Source organism: Vipera ursinii, assembly GCF_947247035.1.
Source record: "Vipera ursinii genome assembly, chromosome: Z".
Taxonomy (NCBI): domain Eukaryota; kingdom Metazoa; phylum Chordata; class Lepidosauria; order Squamata; family Viperidae; genus Vipera; species Vipera ursinii.
Genome location: NC_139517.1, coordinates 43,365,797 through 43,385,199, shown reverse-complemented (window position 1 = coordinate 43,385,199; position 19,403 = coordinate 43,365,797). Strand labels below are relative to the sequence as shown.

At 35.8% G+C, this 19,403-nt stretch overlaps 1 protein-coding gene across 1 annotated transcript in view; it reads left to right on the top strand.

The window, feature by feature from the left end:
- The window catches only part of LOC310648462 (unconventional myosin-Id-like), a 153,601-nt gene that overhangs the window by 44,315 nt on the left and 89,883 nt on the right, over window positions 1-19,403 (top strand). The window contains exons 12-16 of the mRNA XM_083376300.1: window positions 5,923-5,993; window positions 7,793-7,867; window positions 7,968-8,100; window positions 15,042-15,208; window positions 16,576-16,783. Of these exons, the coding sequence (XP_083232426.1) occupies window positions 5,923-5,993; window positions 7,793-7,867; window positions 7,968-8,100; window positions 15,042-15,208; window positions 16,576-16,783 (654 nt within the window). The remainder of the gene's footprint in view (window positions 1-5,922; window positions 5,994-7,792; window positions 7,868-7,967; window positions 8,101-15,041; window positions 15,209-16,575; window positions 16,784-19,403) is intronic.

The following is a 19,403-nucleotide window of genomic DNA, read 5'->3' as shown; positions in this document are numbered from 1 at the left end:
CCATAGACTTTTCAATGTTAAAGAGAAAACAGAAGCATGAAGCTGGCTAGACAGTGATGTCATTTATAACCAATAGGAGTCCAGTTTAATTTCATGTAGCATTTCCTAAGCAAGTAAGAGCAGAGAATATGGCGTATATAGGTTTTTTTCATTCAGAAAGGTGAAGAGATTTCTTTTGAAACTATAGTTGAACAATACTTTTATTAGAAGCAAACAGAATGCAACAAAATAGTGGCAAATTGTTAGAGCTATTCAAAAGGCTAATTACACAAAACACTGGGAGAGAGGGGTGTTAAGAGAAAAAACTAGGTTTGCTGAATGCACAATCTTCATTTGATCACATCCATAAAGTAGAGTGTTAGATAATAATTGCTGTCTTAAACAGATAGTACTAAACACTATACAGATTTCAGGTTGCTCCTAGGATTGTTAGAGTTGCCTCTAGAATTGTTAACAACTAAGAATAGTTAATCCACTTTTGAAAGTACACTATGTAGCAGTTAATAGATTCTATATTCTAAGTGAAATGTAGAGATTAAGCACTTTTCATTATTAACAAATTCAAAGGTATGTCATTTTTACATTCAGAAATAGTAAAGTTCTTTGTGGATTGATATAGCTTGGAGAGAAAATGGCACAGTTACAGTTTTACCCATAGTTTATATATTTTATAAATACAGAAAGCCACTGGAAGAGTAGTGGTAATGATGATGATGATGCACACAAAGACAGAATTGAGAAGACAGGAATAGGCAGCCTTACTACAAACAATGGCATGACAAAGTAGCAACAATGGTACATTGGAAGATCTGCAAAAATATCATTTGCCTGCAAGCAAGAACTGATGGGACCCATAAAATAGAGAAAGTCATAGAAAATGAAGAAAAATTGTTCTGGGACTTTAGAATTCAAACAGACAGCACCTGCCACATAACACTCCAGACTTAACAATTGTCAATAAGAAAGACAAAAGAGTCTGAATATTGGACATGGCAATGCCTGGAGATAGCAGAATACAAGAGAAAGAAGATCACAAAATACAAAGATCTACAAATAGAAATAGAACGACTGTGCCAAAGGCAAGCAAGAGTAGAACTAATAGTAATAGGCGCTTTGGGTACAATCCCAAAACAACTGGACCACCACTTGGACACCATTGGCATTGACAAATTCACTATCAGTCAATTGCAAAAGGCAGCTTTACTGGGTACAGCTTCTGTCCTGCAATGATATATGTAACACCATCAAACATCCACATCTGCCTATCCCAAGTCTTTAGTAAGAACTCAATAGGTATACAAAAATGCCAAATCCAGTCTAAACAACTGGCTGAGTGTGTTGTTGTTGTTGTTGTTATGAAGAAGATAGAACTTGATAACTTGAATTGAAAGACAAGAAAACTAATGATAGCGCACCATGCTCTGCACCCAAAAGTGATGTTGATCTATTGCACTTGCCAAGATTGCAGGGTGGCAGAGGACTTTTACAGGTGAAACAAACTGGAAGGAGAAAACATGGCTTAAATGACTACATAAAAAGGAAGGAGCTTCTGATGAAGGTTTAACAATAGAAACCTCTTGAAAACAATGAGATTGAAAGCACAACTGACCATCGGATTTGTAATTGGAAAAGCAAGCCTATGCACAGTCAATATCTGAAGAACATTGAAGGAAAGGTAGATACAAAGCCATGCAGACCAATTCCATGAAAGCAAAAATTCAACATGCCAGCAGTGACAGCAAATGACATTTATGCAGTGAGAAAGATGAAACAGTGGATCATCTTATCAGTGGCTACAGTAAAATCTTACAGATTGATTATCTACAATGTCATGATCAAGTTGCCAAAATCATACATTGGAAACCTTGCCAGAAGTTTGGAGTAAATGCAGCAAAAATTACTGGGAACACCAAACTGACAAAGTTCTTGAAAATGAGCAAATCAAGATCCTGTAGGACTTCTGGTTTGCGTGCACAGTGCCGGCGGACATGCAGGAAGAAGCCTCTCCCCACCATCCGGTCTTTCTTCCTTGGAGAACCCTGAAAAGGGTCAAAAGTCGCCCTGGAGGGGCGACCACCGTGAGGAGGCTCTCTCTGCAATCGCTCCATTTGATCCGGAGCAACTCCTCTGGCCCAAAGAAGAAGAGATTGGTCATCAATATGGCTGATCACTAAGCTGGTCCCTGCCGAAAGTCAAAATTACTATCAAGCACAATGAAGCAATCTGGAGGATTTGGGTGAGACCTTACCTTTCTTACTTCCCTAATTACTTTCCTGTGGGACTTTCCTGAAAATCTTTTTCCCCCTTCTTGAAAGATCGGCGACTGCCTACTTGGAGAACTAAAACATTAAAGCCTCAAAAGAAATCAAATGACTAAGCTAAATAACTAAGTAACCTTATTTGTACTTCTGGAATTTTGGGGCCACTAAAAAGTTTTTATTGCTCATTTCTGCAGGGACCTACTACCCTATTTAGTGCTAAAAGATGGATTAATTGGATAAAAGCCTCATATTAGTCTGGAAAAGGATTTTACATGCTATTGAGGACATCTTGTGGTGTAATCTGGTATAACAAGTAAACCTTTTTTATTATTCTGAGATCTGGCTGTAACAGATTTGTCCTTGACATTATCTTTAAAAATAAAAATTGGGAACACCTGGCACTGAAAACAACCTTTAGGAATAGTGGAGGTGGACATTTATTTACTTTTATTAAAATAGCCTCCACTAGAGGCCTATCTGTAAAATACTAAAGTAATGGAAGAATATATTCCACCACTTGACTATAAACTCATACATGATACAATTTTGGCAATGACTGCAGAAATGAAAGCCAGACTTAAAGACAAATCTGACAGCATAAACCCACCTAATGAGAATCTGACTTCAATTGACAAACTGACAACCCAAAAACTAACAGAGGATGAGGAAATCAACAACAAAATAGGGGAAGAACAAGTACAATCTACTGAGAGCCTTGATGCCCAAACTTTGATTTCAATTATAAAACCTACAATACAGCAAACAACAGAAGCTGAAGAAAGCAATACTAAGATGGAGGATGCCAAAGGCCTTCAAATACAGTACATTAAGACTTTAAGCAACCAAACAATAGCTACAATACCAGACAAGACCTCTTATCTAAGCCAGATGGAACTGAAAGAACAAGAAGACCAGATTGAATTAATGACAACTGTACTACACCAAACATGGAGATTGGATTTATTAGAACGAAAATTTAATGACTATAAAGGGGTCACCCTCTTTAAAAAATTGATAACTGGATCGTCTCCCTGGATTCAAACAATGTGTGTAGGAAGAAAGGGAGACACATTTGAGAAGTTAAAGGCAATAATATGGAAGCCTGCCTGGCACAAGAAGAAAGCTAGATTTAAAAAATGGGGGGGTTCTGTTGTAAATGTTGGGATTTGTAATAATAAAGCTTATTTTTTTTAAACAAGGGCCAAGGGGAACTGTTAAAAGATATAAACTGATTTTATATTTAGGATCTAGATTTTTAAGGGAATGAAAATTAGCTATTAGAGCATAACTCTGAATCATCTATAGAACTTGGAATGACACAATAAAACATAGTTTGTTAATTATAGATGAATTGCAAAGATGACAAATAGAATATGTTTTTGAAATATAATAAGAATACACTTAAATGAACAATCTGTATTTCAGATATGATAATTACTATATAATGAAATAGGGGACATGTGGGTTACCCAAAAATTAAGGTTTTAGATACTATAGGCTAACTTGGAGCACTGTATTGAAATTAGATAAAACTTAAAAAATCTGGATAGTGGCAATGGCAATACCTGGAGACAGCAGAAGAGAAGGGAAAGAAGTTCAGAAGATCACAAAATACAAAGACCTATAAATAGAAGTAGAATGACTGGCAAAGGCAAGCAAAGGTAGTACCAGTAGTAATAGAGCCTTGGGTTCAATCCCAGAGCATCTGAACACCATTGGCATTGACAAATTCACCATCAGTCAGTTACAAAAGACAGCTTTACTTAGAACAGCTTTAGTCCTGCAACTGTATCTGTAATATCATCTAACATCCACATCTGCCTATCCCAGGTCCTTGGAAAAGACTTGATAGGTAGACAAAAATGCCAAATCCAGTATGAACATCTAGCTGACTGTGTGATAGACCAATAAATACAGTCAATTGGAAAAGGCAGTTTTACTTGGAACAGTTTACATCCTGCAACAGCATTTTTATCACCATTAAAAAACAATATCTCCCTATTCCCAATCCTTGAAAAGGATTCTGTGGGAGGATAAAAATGTCAAATCCAGTCTAAACGCCTGGTTGACTGTGCAATGAACCATAATAATTAACTTCAATAGCACTTTTAAAATAATGAAACTGATAAAAATTTTCATGATAAGATATAAAATGTGAAACAATTTTTAACATGTATTTGATCATATTGTCTCCAAATTTAACACAATAGAACTACAATATTAAGCTTCTTAAAGAACAAAAAGCCCAAACAAATGTAAAATAAGAGCTTCATGGCAGTGGTAAGCTCTTTTGATCCACTCCTATGAAACATGCATGAAAATAACCTTTTGAAAGACACTGTATATTTCATTAGTTTGGCAATCATCATCATAATTATTACCAAAATCATACTGGATTGATCTTCTAGCATACCTGAAATCTAAGATTTTCATTTCTAATTTTCATTCGTTGTGATTTGATGCTTTATTTGAAAGTGACAGTCTGAATAAATGAGTTCAAGCTATATATTATAAAATTAGATTCATCAAAAATCACTGTAAAAATTAATTACAATTTTAAATAAGATAGCAGACTAAGGTTGGGGAAAGCAGACATGAAAGTATCTGATATTCTTTTTTGTGCCTGTGTTGGAGGAAATGGGAGAGAGGAAGTGCTCCTTGGTGCTAGGATAAACAATGGTTTGCCATGCTGTACAAAACTGAACAGCATATAACTCATCTGCTCTCATTGTTAAAATTAAACTAAATGAAGGAGGTATTGTTCAAACTGTACTACAGTTGAAGATGATTTAACAAGCATTATCACACAGTTAGAATATATGTGTTGATTGATTATTGAATTAAATAGACAAATGCAGAAAATTATGCAGAAAATCACCTTATAAATTAATACTTTTGCATTGAGAAGTATGTTCTGTTTTGAATGAAAACTGCATGATTGTGGTTTGGCAGCACAACTCATTTGGAATTACAGATGAAGCTTGTCTCCTTCCTTTTCCAATAATTAGAATTGATGGTTTTAATAATTTCCATTTTTCATCTCAGTCTTAGAATTAAATTGTGGCTTCTTTTCATTTCTGTGGACATAGGAATCCTACTTCTTCCATATATTTTACATTTTGTTTACTGTATAGATTTGTATTTTTAAATGCATATTTCTTATCTCTATCATTGCCAGGTCAATATTTCAAAAAGTGAAATAGAATGAAGAGTCAGATAGGGTCAGTCAAACAGGTTGTATTTCAATACCTTACTAAAATCAATAATGGAAATATTGAGAAGGCTATATCCATCTTCACAGTTCTATATTAACTGATATACTTACTGATGTGTGTGTATAAAATGTTTTACACATTTTTTGTATTTAGTTCACAAGGTGTTTTTTAAATGAAAAAAGCCCTTTATAAAGGTCATGTTTTGTGAAAAAAGCCCTTAGTAAATATCATGTGCATTTGTTTCCCATGTGTTCTATCACTAAGTTGTATCAAATCACTGAGAAAGATACTGTCTTGTTTTACAGACAGCATCTGCACTAAGGAAGGAGCTTTCACAACTAGATGTAGCAATAATTAGACTTCATTCAGATCTGTAACTGAAAACCTGCTGAAAGTTACCCGCAATTGCATTTCAATAATTACTTTTTAATCCATTTGTTTTTAAGCTTTGTGCTATGGATAAAAACCTGGAATTTGATAGAGACTTTCGGATTAAACATTATGCTGGAGATGTTATGTAAGTTTGTTTCTCATATTTTGTTGTCCTGATTCATATTAAAATATTATGAATGCATAGTTGCATAATTATTGTTGCACTTTCTTTTTCCTTCTGTATTTCTTTTTGCTTTATTTGCGATGTAGGAAAACATCTGAAATTATTTAATTGTGATATCCAAATGATTGGTGTGGCGTACGTACTGTATTGTGCTATAAAAATCCAGACATGATATTGAGAACACTTGCTCCATTTTCTGCCTTATTGTTCCATGCATGATGATATATTCTCCTCCTTCTACTACTCCTCCCTCTTTTCTCCAAAAGCTTAAGATAGATTAAACCTGAACTCCTTTTCAACTCTGTGAAGTAGATTGGGCTGAGAATGAGAGTAACTGACCTAAAACAGTTAGTTCCTGGGATTTAGGTCTCCTCAGTCATAGTAATATATCTTAATTGCTATGGTATATGCTATGGTATAAACAGTTATTTATGAGTTTTTGCAAGGTTGTGGAAAATTAGGACATTGATTATTGGGGGAATATGTGATTTGAAAGTCCAACCCAAATACGTCCCGATATTTCCAGTTTAAGAATTGAAAAAAACCTCTGCTGACACTTAGGACACTATTGATAGAGTTGATAATGCTAATCCAGTACTTAATAGCACAGAAGATAGTTCCAGTAGTATAGCCTTTATACTACGGAAATATAAATATGCCTCTGTCCCACCCAATTTAAATGTATGCTGTGAAGTTAAATAAAAGGCATGATGATAAATATGGAAACAGGAGAAGAATAGAAATACAACTTTGCCATCCTCCAAAGCAGCAAAAAAAAGTCATTTCAGCTAAAACAGCAGCTTTAAGGGAAAGCACAATTTAAGGAATGTTTGGTTTTTGTTTTTGTTCTTTTTTGCTGCACAAGCTTTTTCAATGATAACAAATATGTTTAACCTTTCTTAAAACCTGATACCATTTATTGGGCAAGATATGATACTCCAATTCTCCATTCAAAATTCCTTCTATATTGCACAAATTTAGTTTTGTATTTAAAAAAAAATGATTTGGTAATAATGCGTTGTCAGTTTAGTTGCAGCAAGGACTTTTTTGTGAAAAGGTGACTAGAAAACTGATGGTACTAAAAAGATAGTTATTATGTGCTCCTTTTTATGTTAAGCTAATAGCTTGGTTTTATATTTAGGTATAATTCTAAATATATTTCCTGCATTAAGATGTGCAAAACATATTTGGAAAATGTTAAGGCAGAGGTATAATTTTGACGCTTATTCCCATGATAAACTAAAGCCTTTTTGCATGTCATACATGATTAAAAGATATAAATATTTAAAATCAATTTATTGCTAATGAAGTCCTCAAGCCATTTAATCACTGCAGGGGGAAATTGGATTACCTGAGATTGCAAAGTGGCATTATAAACAACTAAAAATACCTCTTGATTGTTCACTTTGGACCAGTTGCATTATAAGTGTTTAAAACCCCTAAAGATAACGCTGATAATAAAGAAGAGGAGGAAGAATATTTACTCTCCTTTGACTTAAAGTATTGGAAAACTGTACATTGCTTCTTGAAGGGAGAATCTTTAAAAGCTATTTTTTCTTACCATTGTGTTTTGAACATTATTCATTTTTATGAGATTTTTTTAGATGTTTAATTTTTTTTTATTTCTATTGATGTTGACTTCTATTTTGTTGATTTCTGTTTATCTATTTTTCTTATTTTCTAAGTCCAGGTAATAATTTTATCTCAGTAATTAGCTAATAGTTCAGTGCAGCTAATTACCATTTTTTTATACTTACCAGTTATTCAGTCACAGGATTCATTGATAAAAATAAGGACACTTTATTTCAAGACTTCAAGCGTTTGATGTATAACAGGTAAGAATAACTTTAACTATCCATTTGTTTCTTTACGCAAAACAGGCCAAATATAACTATATAGCTGCCTTTTAAAAAAATTCTTTCTTGTATTTTGTAGCTCCAACCCTGTGCTGAAAAAGATGTGGCCAGAAGGCAAACTGAGTATAACAGAAGTGACCAAGCGGCCACTGACTGCTGCTACACTTTTTAAGAACTCAATGATTGCCTTAGTAGACAACTTGGCATCCAAGGTAAGAAGTTCCTAACTCAGAAAAGGTGAGATTTGGCAACTACCTGTTATTTCATTACTGTTGCTACTTGCCAAGTCACGCTTGACTTGAAGCTATCAGCAACAAAATTCAGTGTAAGATTTCAATAGGACATTTTGGGATGAGAATATTAAAGAATACTTCCAGCATTCATCTTCTTACTGGCATTGAGAAAACTCCAAGATTACAGTGTGATCTGCTTATGAGAAGGGAGTAAAATCTGTGTTCCCCAAGCCCAGATCACATAAGAACTCAGAACACGACACAAACATTTGGAATAGGTAATAATAATGCTAGCCCAGGCTATATAATTTCTGCAAAAGAACACAAACAGCAAACAAGAACAAATCTATCAATGTAAGTGGTTCACATTTCTTGATACAGCATGTTTAAAAACTTTCCCTTAGAATTTTTGCCTAGTGCCACATATAAAATGATCTAATTTAAAAAAATCATCTGTAGCTATAAACAATTCAACTGCACCGTTGTGAACTTGTTGATGCTGAGGAGAATGAAGATGTTCTTAACATCTGTCTGAATTGTAGCTAAGTCAGTGTATGATTTATTTGTTGGGGGGAGCATTTCTAAGAATGGGTACTACAGCAAAAAGCTATTTATAGATGTGACACAATTAAGTATCTTACTATGATCTCAGGAGTTTCCAGGGGGTTAAGATTTTGAAGATACGAAAATAAGTTACCTTTTATAGTGGCAATCTCTACTGAAGATAATTTGAAGCAGCCCTTTCCAGCTTCCATAGTGCAGTTGGCCAACTGAAGCAAACCCAAAATATTATTTACCAATGGGAACTTCTGCTAAGCTAAGATTTTGATATTCCAGGTATGAGAAGGGGTTAAATTGAATATAGTAAAATAAACACACAAAAGGAATAGCACAGAGCAAAGAACAAAAGCCTGAAATAAAAAGAGGGAGAATAACATTCCTCAAGACTTTACTCGAGGGTTTAAATGTAAAACAATTTTTATGTGGAACAGAATTTTTGATTATAAAGATTGTAGACTTGTTGTTAGCTGCGAAGTCGTGTCCGACCCATCGCGACCCTATGGACAACATTCCTCCAGGCCTTCCTGTCCTCTACCATCTTCTGGAGTCCATTTAAGCTCACGCCTACTGCTTCAGTGACTCCATCCAGCCACCTCATTCTCTGTCGTCCCCTTCTTCTATTGCCCTCGATCTTTCCCAGCATTAGGCTCTTCTCCAGTGAGTCCTTCCTTCTCATTAGGTGGCCAAAGTATTTGAGTTTTAGCTTCAGGATCTGGCCTTCTAAAGAGCAGTCCGGATTGATCTCCTCTAGGACTGACCGGTTTGATCGCCTTGCAGTCCAAGGGACTCGCAGGAGTCTTCTCCAGCACCATAGTTCAAAGGCCTCAATTCTTTAGCGCTCAGCCTTTCTTATGGTCCAGCTTTCACTGCCATACATTGCAACTGGGAAGACCATAGCCTTGACTATACGCACTTTTGTTGACAAGGTGATGTTTCTGCTTTTTAGTGTGCTGTCTAGATTTGCCATGGCTTTCCTCCCCAGGAGCAAGCGTCTTTTAATTTCTTGGCTACAGTCCCCATCTGCAGTGATCTTGGAGCCCAGGAAAATAAAATCTGTCACTACCTCCATTTCTTCCCCATCTATTTGCCAGGAATTGAGAGGGCCAGATGCCATGATCTTGGTTTTCTTAATGTTTAGTTTCAACCCAAGTTTTGCACTCTCCTTCTTAACCCGCAACAAGAGGCTCTTTAGTTCTTCTTCACTTTCTGCCATTAGAGTGGTATCATCTGCGTATCTTAGGTTGTTGATATTTCTTCCGGCAATCTTAATTCCAACTTTTGATTCATCTAGCCCTGCCTTTCTCATGATGTGCTCTGCATATAAGTTAAATAGGCATGGCGACAGTATACAGCCTTGCCGAACTCCTTTCCCAATTTTGAACCAATCAGTGGTTCCCTGTCCAGTTCTCACTGTTGCTTCTTGACCCGCATATAGGTTTCTCAAGAGACAAATAAGATGGTCTGGTACGCCCATCTCTTTAAGAACTTGCCACAGTTTGTTATGATCCACACAATCAAAGGCTTTAGCATAGTCAATGAAGCAGAAGTAGATGTTTTTCTGGAACTCCCTAGCTTTCTCCATGATCCAGCGTATGTTGGCAATTTGATCTCTAGTTCCTCTGCCTCTTTGAAATCCTGCCTGTACTTCTGGTAGTTCTCGATCCACATACTGCTGCAGTCTAGCTTGTAAGATTTTAAGCATGACTTTACTAGCATGCAAAATGAGTGCAATGGTGCGATAGTTTGAACATTCTTTGGCACTGCCTTTCTTTGGAATTGGAATGTAAACTGATCTTTTCCAATCCTGTGGCCACTGTTGAGTTTTCCAAATTTGCTGGCAAATTGAGTGTAGCACTTTTACTGCATTGTCTTTTAAGATTTTGAATAGCTCAGCTGGAATACTGTCACCTCCACTAGCTTTGTTGTTGCTCAGCTTTTCTAAGGCCCACTTCACTTCACATTCTAGGATGTCTGGCTCGAGGTCAGTGACCACCTCATTGTGATTATCTGGGATGTTAAGCTCATTCTTGTATAGTTCTTCTGTGTAATTTTGCCACCTCTTCTTAATCTCTTCTGCCTCTGTTAGGTCCCTGCCATTTTGGTCCTTTATCATGCCCATTTTTGCATTAAACGTTCCCTTCATCTCTCCAATTTTCTTGAAAAGATCTCTGGTCCTCCCTATTCTATTGTTTTCTTCTATTTCTTTGCACTGTTCATTTAAGAAGGCATTCTTATCTCTTCTAGCTATTCTCTGGAATTCTGCATTCAATTGGGCATATCTATGTTTTTCTCCCTTGCCTTTCGCTTCCCTCCTTTCCTCAGCTATTTGCAAAGTTTCCTCAGACAGCCATTTTGCTTTCTTGCATTTCTTTTTCTTTGGGATGGTTTTGTTTGCTACCTGTTGTACAATGTCACGAACCTCTGTCCATAGTTCTTCAGGCACTCTGTCTATCAGATCTAATTCCTTAAATCTATTTGTCACCTCTACTGTATATTCAACAGGGATATGATTTAATTCATACCTGAGTGGCCTAGTGCTTTTCCCTACTTTTTTTCAGTTTAAGCCTAAACTTTGCAAGGAGAAGCTCATGGTCTGAGCCACAGTCAGCTCCTGGTCTTGTTTTTACTGACTGTATAGAGCTTCTCCATCTTTGGCTGCAGAGCATATAGTCAATCTGATTTCTGTGTTGACCGTCTGGTGATGTCCATGTGTAGAGCCGTCTCTTGGGTTGTTGGAAAAGAGTGTTTGCTATGACCATCGTATTCTCTTGACAAAATTCTATCAGCCTGTCCCCTGCTTCATTTTGTACTCCAAGGCCAAACTTGCCTGTTATTCCAGTTATCTTTTGGCTTCCTACTTTAGCATTCCAATCCAAATAATAATGATAAGGACATCATTTTTGGGTGTTAGTTCTATAAGGTGCTGTAGGGCTTCATAGAACCGGTCAATTTCATCCTCTTCAGCACTGGTGGTTGGGGCATAGACTTGGTCTACTGTAATATTGAATGGTTTGCCTTGGATTCGAACTGAGATCATTCTGTCATTTTGAGGATTGTATCCCAGTATTGCTTTTCCTACTCTTTTATTGACTATGAAGGCTACTCCATTTCTTCTGAGGGATTCTTGCCCGCAGTAGTATACCTGATGGTCATCTGAATTAAATTCACCCATTCCTGTCCATTTTAGTTCGCTGATACCTAAGATGTCAATGTTCAGTCTTGTCATGTCTTGTTTGACCACGTCCAGCTTTCCTTGATTCATGGATCTTACATTCCAGGTTCCTATGGAGAAAAAATCTTTACAGCATCGGACTTTCCTTTCACCACCAGACACATCCACATCTGAGCGTCCTTTTGGCTTTGGCCCAGTCGCTTCATTCTTTCTGGCGCTACTAGTACTAGCCCTCTGCTCTTCCCCAGTAGCATATTGGACGCCTTCCGACCTGAGGGGCTCATCTTCCAGCGTCATATCGTTTTGCCTTTTGGTACTGTCCATAGGGTTTTCATGGCAAAGATACTGGAGTGGGTTGCCATTTCCTTCTCCAGTGGATCACGTTTTGTCAGAACTCTCGGCTATGACCTGTCCGTCTTGGGTGGCCCTGTACGGCATAGCTCATAGCTTCATTGAATTACGCAAGCCCCTTCGCCACGACAAGGCAGTAATCCATGAAGGGGGATTGTAGACTAGCATTTCTCAAAAGAGACTCCTTTTGAGTTTATTCTTTCTGTTTTATGGTTTTGAATCTCTTAAGAAATATAGTGGCTGAACTCATCAGTTAAATCTATTTTACCTATTTATTTAGTAATGAATACCCATTATGGGTATCAGTGGGAATTTTCCCAGAGAGGAAGAGATAAATAAGTTACAGTAAAGGGTGCAGCTTGTCAACTTCCCTGTATCTGTGCTTTTTTGTTTAGTGTAATGTTTGATGATAAATATACAGTACTTAAGATAAAAGAATGTATGGTATATTTTGACACCATGATTCATAATAAATTTGACAGCTTTATATTTTGTCAAGAAAGAATAATATTCTAAAATAAGAACATAGTAAATCATTTTGTTCTATTGAATCAATCAGACCATGGTCCAGCGAACAATACTGCCTACACTAAGTGGCAGCAATTCTTCAAGTTTCTGACTGATTTATCTCAGTGCTGCTTGGGATTCCTTTTAAGGATGGAGAATAGAGGGTTAAAAATGTTGTTGTTATAGATGAATAATTTACAGTGTGTTTTAACACTAAATTAACACACTTCTCTTTCTCCTGGAAACATAAATAAGTTTTCTTTAGTTAGCAGTATTGAGTCTGAATTTATAGGAGATGTCTTACTCCTGGAGTTGAGAAGGAATGGGTTAGGGTTAGGGACTCCAGCATCTACAGGGCCATCTATTCCATCACAAATAAGATCCAAAGAAGGGGCTTTTTTGAAGATACAGACCCTATCAACGCTGCATCTTTTTGACATTTAGGAAACAGCCTTCTGTTTTGTTCTTACAGTCGCTGTAAAAGAGATGCTTTAATTATCAATTGTATTAAATTCATTATTTTAATTTATTTATTTTATATTTCTATATTCTTTTTGTTTTTAAATTTTGACAGCAACTTTGGGAAATAATCTAAACAGAAAGGCTTATGTATAATTATGTATATGCATAATTTAAAAAAAAAAACAGAGCAGGCCTTCCATAAAATAAAAGGACAAACGTTTGAGGAAATGATTTCAGAATTGATTAGGAACTAGCTTTTTTTATTTTGCCTCAATAAAGTTTCTTTATTTAAATGACAGTTAAGAATTTTGCAAGTAGGGGAATTTTCCTACCATCTTTCAAACTCGTTTCCAGCAGAGATCTGTGCTCTCTGTTTAGCTTCTTAACTGGTTTTAAAAAAGAAAGAAATAATAACTAACAAGCCAACAGAATTTTATGATAGTTTCAGCCTCTTTCATTAGGTTAAAAGCTAGAACAGTCTTGGCAGAGGAAAATATATATATTGGTCAAATTTTTCCTTCGCCTTCCCTCTCTTCTTTTTTCTTACTGGCTGGCAACTTTTTTTGAGAAGTTCTCGTAATAAAGATATTTGAGAACATTGGATTCTCTCATGGCTGACACTCCTGCTACTATATAGGATGTTCAATACTTCTTAGGGATAATGACCTCTTTATTTCTAAGAGTTGCATGGCAGGCAAAATTCTGCCAACTATAATTTTTATAATTGGAGACTGGCAATCTTAAGATGACTGTGAATAGTAAGAAATTGTAGCAATTGATTAAGATATTAAATTTCAGATTGACTAAGCTAGAAAACAAATGACTTTTTTGCTGGATGACTGTAGTAGTCTCAGGATATTCTCTTTTTTGTATATATGTTATTGATTTTTTTAACATAATCACCATAATATTTAGTAAACAGCGTGTTGTCTGGGTTTATATTAAACAATCACTAACAATTAGTTTCTATAATCTATAATTCACATAGTAGCTTTGCTTATTTTTCTCTTCTTCCAATAATATTCTCTTTGCCAAACTTCAATTAATACAATTCTTATTATTTTGATAAGTAGCTATTAAGTATAAAGATTTTTCCAACATTTCTACAAATAATAATCACATCCATATAATGTTTCTTTTCTAGCTAGACATCTAGGTTGCCTCATCATAAATCATGTTTACAATTCTTATTTACATTTGTTTTCCCCACAGTGTTCAAAACATTCTTAGTAATTAAGATTTTCTCAAAGCTGATTACATTTAAATATTTAAGTCTATTTTCTTCATACAAGCCATCCCATTTCTCGTAGACTGTAGATAGATAGCATCATCTATCTCCAGTTTACAACAGTCCTTTCAACAGTTCCAAGAAGGCTCCACACATTTCCACTACTCAGGTGACTTGAAGACACAGATAAGCCTCCAGGTAGCACTAGCCGCTTGCTAAAAGAATGTAAATGACCAGCAATCTGCAAGGAATATAAATCTTTACATTCCCCACCATCTGGTCAGAGCTGAAGAAGCTTCTTAGATGAAAAACTAATCGTCTTCAAAGAAAAACAAGAAAGTCCATTTCCCCATGAAAAAGCATCTTTGGGATAACTAGATCTGTTATTTGCATTCTGGAAATTCATTTAATGATGCTCATTGTAACTTACCTGACAGATCTGAAAGGAATTTTTTATTATTTCAGGTGATATTTAGGAAAATATAAAGTCTTGTTTTTCTAATGGAATTTTATAGGAAAAGATTTGGGGTCCTTCTTCCTTAACAATAGTTAAAGAATTGGGATGTTAACTTGCTTTCACCTTACTCTTTTACTTTATCTGTTATTCAAATACTGTTGTTTCTGGTTGCTTTCTTTTAGGAACCATACTATGTCCGCTGCATTAAACCCAATGACAAGAAGTCACCACAGCTGTTTGATGAAGAACGATGTAAGCATCAAGTTGAATATCTTGGACTTCTGGAAAATGTAAGAGTACGGCGGGCAGGATATGCCTATCGCCAAACATACGAAAAATTCCTTCACAGGTAACAATTGATGAAAACTTTGCAGATTTATTATATTTAACAACAAAAATATGTTTGTGGCTTGATACTACATTAGCATTCTTACACATATCACAGTTATGTCTTAAAGTAACTTTAAGAGAAATATTACCAAGATTAGTGAGAACAGCTAAAGAAAAAAGCCATTTGATGACAATTTTTAGTGTTCTATATGTGTTTTTATAGAACAGCAGGAGTTTCATGGAATGTCTAAAGAATTTTACACAGACCTTTTATTAAAATGTATTACACATTAAATCCAAATGGAACAGTTTTTATAAATCCTTTTGTTACTCAAGGCTCAACTCTATCAACTAAAGCAAGATCTCTCACTGACTATTCTTATTTAGAATTGTTTGGCAAAAGCTAGAACATGCTAAAATTATGATTTGTAAAACATGATTATATCATTTGGCCAGATCCACTTGAATTCCTTTTAGCTTTGTTAGTGATCTAATCTATTAGAAGGTATTTTATATATATATATATATATATATATATATATATATATATATATATATATATATATATATATATATATATATATATATATATATATATATATATATATATATTAGTTTTTAGTTTAGTTTAGTTTTTATTAAATTTTTATACCGCCCTTCTCCCTAGGGACTCAGGGCGGTGAACAGGGCAGATAATAAAAGTACAAAACTACAAAAGTTAAAATAGAATTAAATTAATGCCCAAGATAAAACAGTAAAATATACAAATATTTAAAAACCCAAATTAACTCCCCCTCAGGCCAGGCCAGCTTGTTCAAACAGGTGGGTCTTTAACCCGCGCCGGAAGGAGCGGAGATCCGGTGCCATCCGGAGCTCCACCGGCAGTTCATTCCATAAGGCCGGGGCGCCCACAGAGAAGGCCCTCCCCCTGGGGGCCACCAGCCGGCATTCTCTGACTGGAGGCACCCTGAGGAGGCCCTCTCTGTGGGAATATATATATATATATATATTTGCAGATAAGCTGAGAATTTTAGTTGCCAAAATGCACTGAGAAAATAATGTTTGTCTTATCTGCAGATGGGCTTATATGAAAACCCAACAATTTAGTTTGCATATCATTTATTCTGTGACTTACGCAATTGTAGCTTGTACAGTAAATTATTGAATAACAAATCAAGGATTAGTGATATTTCACAGTTATTACACATTAACATTTTGTAATACATGTATAAGATTCACCTAATTATATATCAAGATTGTATATTTATTTGCTTTCTATGGGAAATCTATTTTGGCAAGATAATTTGGGTTGTGGATCTTTTTGCCGTATTACTGACCATCGCATTTAGTAATGGTTTTTTAAAAAATATATTTGTATCAATACAGGTACAAAATAATTCCTGAATTTACTTGGCCAAATCACAAACTACCATCTGACAAGGAGGCTGTGAAGAAATTGATTGAGCACTGTGGGTTTCAAGATGATGTGACATATGGAAAGACAAAGATTTTTATTCGCACACCACGAACACTCTTCACGTTGGAAGAAATGCACGCCAAGATGCTTGAATGGGTGGTTCTCTTTCTACAAAAGGTGAAAAGCACTATTGAAATTTCTTATAAAATAATCTACATCTGATATCCACAAATACACAGAATGAAAAAACATAACTTGTAAAATAAATTGCTTTTAATCATATGCCAGTCCTGGTGATTTACATGGACACATCCATATAGTTTTCTTGGTAGTGATAAATGGTTTGCATTGCCTTCTTGCAGAATGTTGTGTTGTTTTTTTCCTTTCAGATCTATCATATTTCCAATGTGGCTTTAACTCTTAAGGGATTAAAAACAGATGAAAACCAAACTGGATTTGAAAGACCTGTCCAGTCTTGTTCTGTTCATATGTTGGCTGTCCAGATGTCTGTAGGAATCTTACAAACTGAATAATAGCACTTTTCTTCTCATATTTCTCAAGAAATAATCCCAGAGAAAGAACACTTTGTGCACAAGAGAGGTTGCCACTTCAATAATATCCATTATTGTCCCCTCCTCCATTAATTGGTGTCATTGATACTTAAAGTCATTCAGGTGATAGTAATTGATACACCTTGGTGAAGACAATTATATAGTTATGCATATGTTGCATAAAAAAGTCTCTATGTTCATTCAGGATCCTTGAATAATCTCAGTTCAAATTGAAAGAGAAAGAAAAACAGTTTTGTCCACTTGTTTCATATAACGTGTACTAGCTTATTTCAGTGATACGTTCTCTTTTACTCAGTCTTTTTTTCCAGGCTAAAAAGTCCCTGATGTTCCTACAGCTCTTGGATAATTTTTCTTGCCAGTCACACACTTCTGCATCAGCTATTGCTGTGAATCACCCCAGCAATATTTTTAGCAATTGCTTATTATTGGCAAAGAACTAATAGTGTTTATTAAAAATATTTTCTGGAGTCCTTGGTACTCTCTGAGCTTGGTTGTTTGCTTGCAGAGGTTTTATTACCTAACTAGGTAACATCATTAGTTTAGTCTTGAGATACAGGTTTTACTGACAGATGAGAGAATATATATATAAAATGTCAGTAAAAGCCATTTTTTTCTCAAGGAAACTGGTCATTCAAAGCAAATAAGTTGAGATATAATAACCAAATTTGCTTTGCAAAAGTAAGTAATTTATTATTCTCTATTGTGTTCATCAATTATTTAAATGTTGTTTTATTGCTATTTTCATAATCTAAGTAGTAAGTTGATGGTTATATGAGAAAAAGGAGAAATTTTTGAACAAGATGAAACTCCATGGTAGGAATAAGGGTTAGAATTTTTAATAACACAGGCACTAATTTGGTAAGGTAAGGTAAGGTAAGATAAGGTTAGATGAGGTAAAGTAAGGTGAGATGAGATGAGATAAGATAAGAAGATAAGATAAGATAAGATAAGATAAGATAAGATAAGATAAGATAAGATAAGATAGCATTTATTGATGTTTTTTACTGCGAGCTCGTTGGCCCACGTTAAAAATGAAATTCTATTGCCTGCTCTCAAAAGGAAGTATTTATCTACCCATACATAACACACACACATACACATGCTATACATACTTACACACATATATATGCATGCCTACACACACACACACATATATATGTATGTGTGTATATATATATATATATATGTGTGTGTGTGTATATATATATAAGTGTGTGTGTGTATGTATGTGTATGTATGTATGTATGTATGTGTACATATATGTATATATATATGTATGTAGGTCTTAGCGTATTCGGGTCTTTTCCCGTGTAAGATTGAGAGTGTCTTGGCGACGTTTCAACGACGTCCCACTCGTCATCTTCAGGCTGGTGTCTTCAGCTTCGTGTTTGTGCGAGCAAAGCATGATCGGAGCTGCCGTCTCTCTATAAATATTGGTGGGGTTGTGCGTGGTGCTGGCTTTGTTGCTGTAAGTGGGTTGGTTGGCTGTGTTGTTACATCCTGATTGGATGATGGAGTTATTGTTTGCAGCTTAGTCGGCTGTTTTGTAACATCCTGTGTGGCTGAGGTGTTGGCTGTGTGCCCATTACTCTTTTGTGTTGTAATGACTTGGGTAATGGGCTGTGTGATGACATCCTGAGCTCTAGTGTAGTGATATCCTGAGTTCTGTGCTGCAACATCCTGGGCGGTTGGCTGTGTTGTGACATCCCGAGGTTTAGTATTGTAACCTCCTGAGTTCTGTGATGTAATGTCCTGAGCAGAAGGCTGTGGTGTAACATCCCAGGCTCTGGTTTGGCTCCAAGTTTGCGGTCTGTGTTCATGGAGTGTGTCAGTTTGCTTTGTGTGGGGGTCGGGAGGGGGTGCAGCAGCTGGAGATGCCGCTGTGGTTTGGCTTCTGGATGGTGGTTGCATTTTGTCTGTGGGGTGGGTTTGGGTTTGAGTCTGGTGAGGATGATTGGTGGTGGCGTCCTGTGTTGTGGGTCCGGTGTTGGTTTTTGTGGCTGGGACTCGTTTGTTGACTAGGGCTAGTTTCCAGATGTCTGGTAGGCGGGAGGTATCATCACATTTATTCATGTTGTGGGGGTGTTTCTCTATTTCGATGGCTTCCATAATTATTCTCTTATTGTAGTGTTCAGTTTTGGAGATTAATTTCGTTCCTTCAAAGTCAATTTCATGTCCTGTTGCTTTAAGGTGCTGAAAAAGGAAGGAAGTTTTTTCTTCTTTTC